The sequence below is a fragment of the Solanum dulcamara genome, chromosome 4 (assembly GCF_947179165.1).
Source record: "Solanum dulcamara chromosome 4, daSolDulc1.2, whole genome shotgun sequence".
NCBI classification, from domain to species: domain Eukaryota; kingdom Viridiplantae; phylum Streptophyta; class Magnoliopsida; order Solanales; family Solanaceae; genus Solanum; species Solanum dulcamara.
The window spans coordinates 40,379,365-40,382,822 of NC_077240.1; the positions used below are offsets into that span (position 1 = coordinate 40,379,365).

Consider the following 3,458-nt stretch of genomic DNA (forward strand, 5'->3'; position numbering starts at 1 on the left):
TAATAATTCACTTAATATTTGAGAGAAAACATTTAAAGTATGTCGTTAGATTAATTCTACTTTAAGATCTGAGGGTCTTCCTTTTTCCTTCCATACTAGAATTTCCTCGAAAGAAATAAAGTGATCGCTAGGAAATGCACTATCCTACGTCATCAGAAATGGAGAGGGCGCTCTTGCATCATTTTCCTCACTTTAAACAAATACTAATAGATACAAGAAGAAAATAATGGGCTTAAATACCAAATTGTAGTAGTTCATTTGCGTAACTAGTACGAGAAAGAACACTGGGACTAGCATGGCATGCCAAATTGGCATGATGAATGTGTCAGCATTAGAATTATTGTCAGAATGAGACTTGTGGCTTCAATTTTCTTCTATCTGGTCTGTCCAAAGAGTGGAGAAAATATTCTCTCTACAATAATTGGTGTCATGGTCAAGTTCTTTGTACTAATTAGAGCATAATCTTATTAGTAGTAGCCCCATGCACAGTGACTTCAGCCTCTATAACACAAGTGTCTCTGACCAGAAAACCGGCTCCTGGCAAACTGAAATACCCAATTGATATAAATCTTGGCCATCCACAAAACGTCTGTGATCCACTGAACCAATAGTTGGCTGCAACCGAAAGTAGTATACATGATGACAACATAATAATGATCCATTAATCTTTTCAACACTTTTACATCATTAACTTTTATAGTACTCTACTGCTGTTAAGTACCTTTGCCTATGTAATGTTTGGCATTAGCTTGATCAAGGATACGCATTGTAAAATCTGCATATATTTGACAACCCTGAGAAAGGCTGGTTGGTTCTGCCAATGCCAAATATAGTGATAGATGGCTGCCTGTACCACTCCCTTTGCCCTTGGGGTATACCTGTATCTTCCTGTTTAAGTTTATACATACATACGGATAACCATTATGTATATAACAGATATTAAGTTACACTGTTTGAAAAAAGGAAGCGAGTGATTGTACCATTTGTGTTCTGCTGCCATGAAGGTCTGAGAGTCTTCACAATCTGCAGTAAGAGCAGAGAACTTGCCGATCTTCCAGGTGTGCTTATAGCTAATGGGGTCTTTCACCATGGAGAGACAGTCTTCTCTACCTCGGAACTTTTCTTGACATACATATACCTCTGCTCCTAAGACACACATGTCATCTACAACATACCCATTTTCTGGATTGTTGAAAGCTTCTTGACTCATGAATCGATCAAATCCCCATTCCACCTTCATAGCATGGAATCTTCTTCCCTTTTCAGTAGATGTATCTGTTATTGTAATTAAGAAGACTTGATTCTTTCTCCTTTGTTATGTGTATAAAAAGAAATTAAGTAGATGTAAGAGCAGAGACATTGGAGGACCAAGTAATTGTCATTGTTGTGATCAAGCAAAAAGAGCCGAAAGCCGACATGGACCTCCCAACCTGCAGGTGCAAGTGAGGTTGCCTCCGCCATCATCAGATACACAGAAACATACTTCCCTGCTTTATTCTTGCTTTTGTTTCCATTTGGATGAAACACCAACTTCCTGCACAACAAGCAAAATTTAAAACCGAAGAGTAGTAATATTAATTAGATTTCAGTAGCTAGGATAAAGTTGCTGCACCATTTATATCCACCAGCTTCGAAATAAGGAGAGGTGTATTTCTCAATATTGTTCTTTTTTAAAAGAGAGAGAGACTGAATTTTGATTGTGTAATGAGTAGGGGGCATTTCTGAAATGGATGTTGAAACTCCTGCAACAAAATATTATTAGGAGGCTCAATTAGAACATATATATAAACTGAATGTATTGATAATATTCTACAGCAGCTTTTAATTCATAAGAGCACACCATCTTCGTTGTAGAAATCAGCCATGACCAAGTAATTGTTAGTATGTTCAATTCTATAATCATTAGCCTGTTATTTATATGTATGTATCACCATTCAAAAACCAAATTGCCTCTCCCAAAAAGTTATCCTTAACTTAAGCTGGGTTATGTGTGCATCTTCTGTTAGCATAACATTCCAAATTTCCAAATGGAGGTTTCGAATTCTCATTCACACACTACAATTTTCCCCATCTTTTGTTGCTTATTACCTGATTGGCAGATTCTACGACATGTTTTCTTGTTACACCACACTCTTCCTTACTTACCCTATTTTAATAAATTTTACATTTAGAAATTCTTTTAATTTTATATATTTCACTTTACACATCTTATTATTACAGGGCCACAAATGTCTAACACAAGTTTAAAAGATGCTTTTGTGAAGTGCAGAAAATTTCTTTATTTCTTAAAGAGAAATTACACCCCATGAATTCAACTCAAAAGGCAAATCCCTTGCTAGCGTAGCAAGAAGTATCGAACTTGAGACCTCAAAAATGAAAGTCCCAAACCCAAACTACTGGGCCATCCCAAAGGGTCAAAACTTCTACCTTTATTTTGAGTACACTTACAGATCGTTTGGTACAAATATTAATAACACATGCATTAGTAATGTAGGAATTAGTAATGCATGAATTATTTTTATCAAGTGTTGGTTCATTGTTTCGCATCTAATATTGTGTTTGGATTAAAAATCTACAAAAAGTTTCTTTCCAATTATATCCTTGTATTATTATTAGATTTTCTATTTTATGTAATTGAGTCAAGATAAGTAAATGTTGAATTATATTTTTTTTTGTGGTCTTCTAACTAGCTAGGAGAAGAACATTTTTTTTTCATGTTTGATATTTTCTCACTTTGAATTATTTGAAGGTAAATAATTGTCATCTTAATAAATTGATCATTCACAAAATTTTAATTTTCAATTTTAAAAAAATAGACCATCTACTCTTAAAATTGAAAAAATGGTAAACATTTGTAAAATCGAATAATCCATCTATATTTACACATAAAAATTGCAAGTTGTAGTTTTAGTATATATGCAATTTTATAAATTGTTCAAAATACAAATAATTAGAAAATCACACACACATACATATATATCAACAAATAATACATTCAATTAAAATTACAAACATTATGTGGTGTCATATTTGTTTTTTCAATTAGTAAATGTTAAACAACTCACATTTAAAATATTTTATTGATTTTTATTTGATTTACTTGACAACAAACAACTCTCTCTAAATAATAAAATTTGTAAGTTAATTTATTCAAATTATTTTTTAGTACAAATATAAAACATGAAATTAAGAAAATAAGTAAAATGATTGAAAGAATTTGAGGGGTATTTTTGTCTTTACATAGCTTAATCTCATGGAATTAAATCTATGTATTAATAATTCCAGCAAATGGAAGGTATTAAATAATACCATGTAGGGTGTATAACTAATACATGAATTGATTATACATATGCCCAAAATGCCTATCAAACATAGCATTAAATACTACCATACATAATACATAGACTATTTCTCCTAATACTTTCTACCAAACGACTCCTTAAAGTTTGTGGAGGTCT

The 3,458-nt window shown here is 32.5% G+C and overlaps 1 protein-coding gene across 1 annotated transcript; it reads right to left on the reverse strand.

Annotated features, from left to right (window-relative positions):
- Positions 1–237: 237 nt before the first annotated feature.
- Positions 238–1,872, reverse strand: LOC129887354 (uncharacterized). Its single transcript, XM_055962423.1, has 6 exons — positions 1,841–1,872; positions 1,613–1,742; positions 1,359–1,534; positions 981–1,275; positions 722–888; positions 238–615 (listed from the first exon to the last, which is right to left on the reverse strand). The coding sequence occupies exons 1-6, from the start codon at positions 1,863–1,865 to the stop codon at positions 452–454; spliced, it is 957 nt and encodes a 318-aa protein (XP_055818398.1). The 5' UTR covers positions 1,866–1,872; the 3' UTR covers positions 238–451.
- Between the last annotated feature and the right edge of the window lie 1,586 nt (positions 1,873–3,458).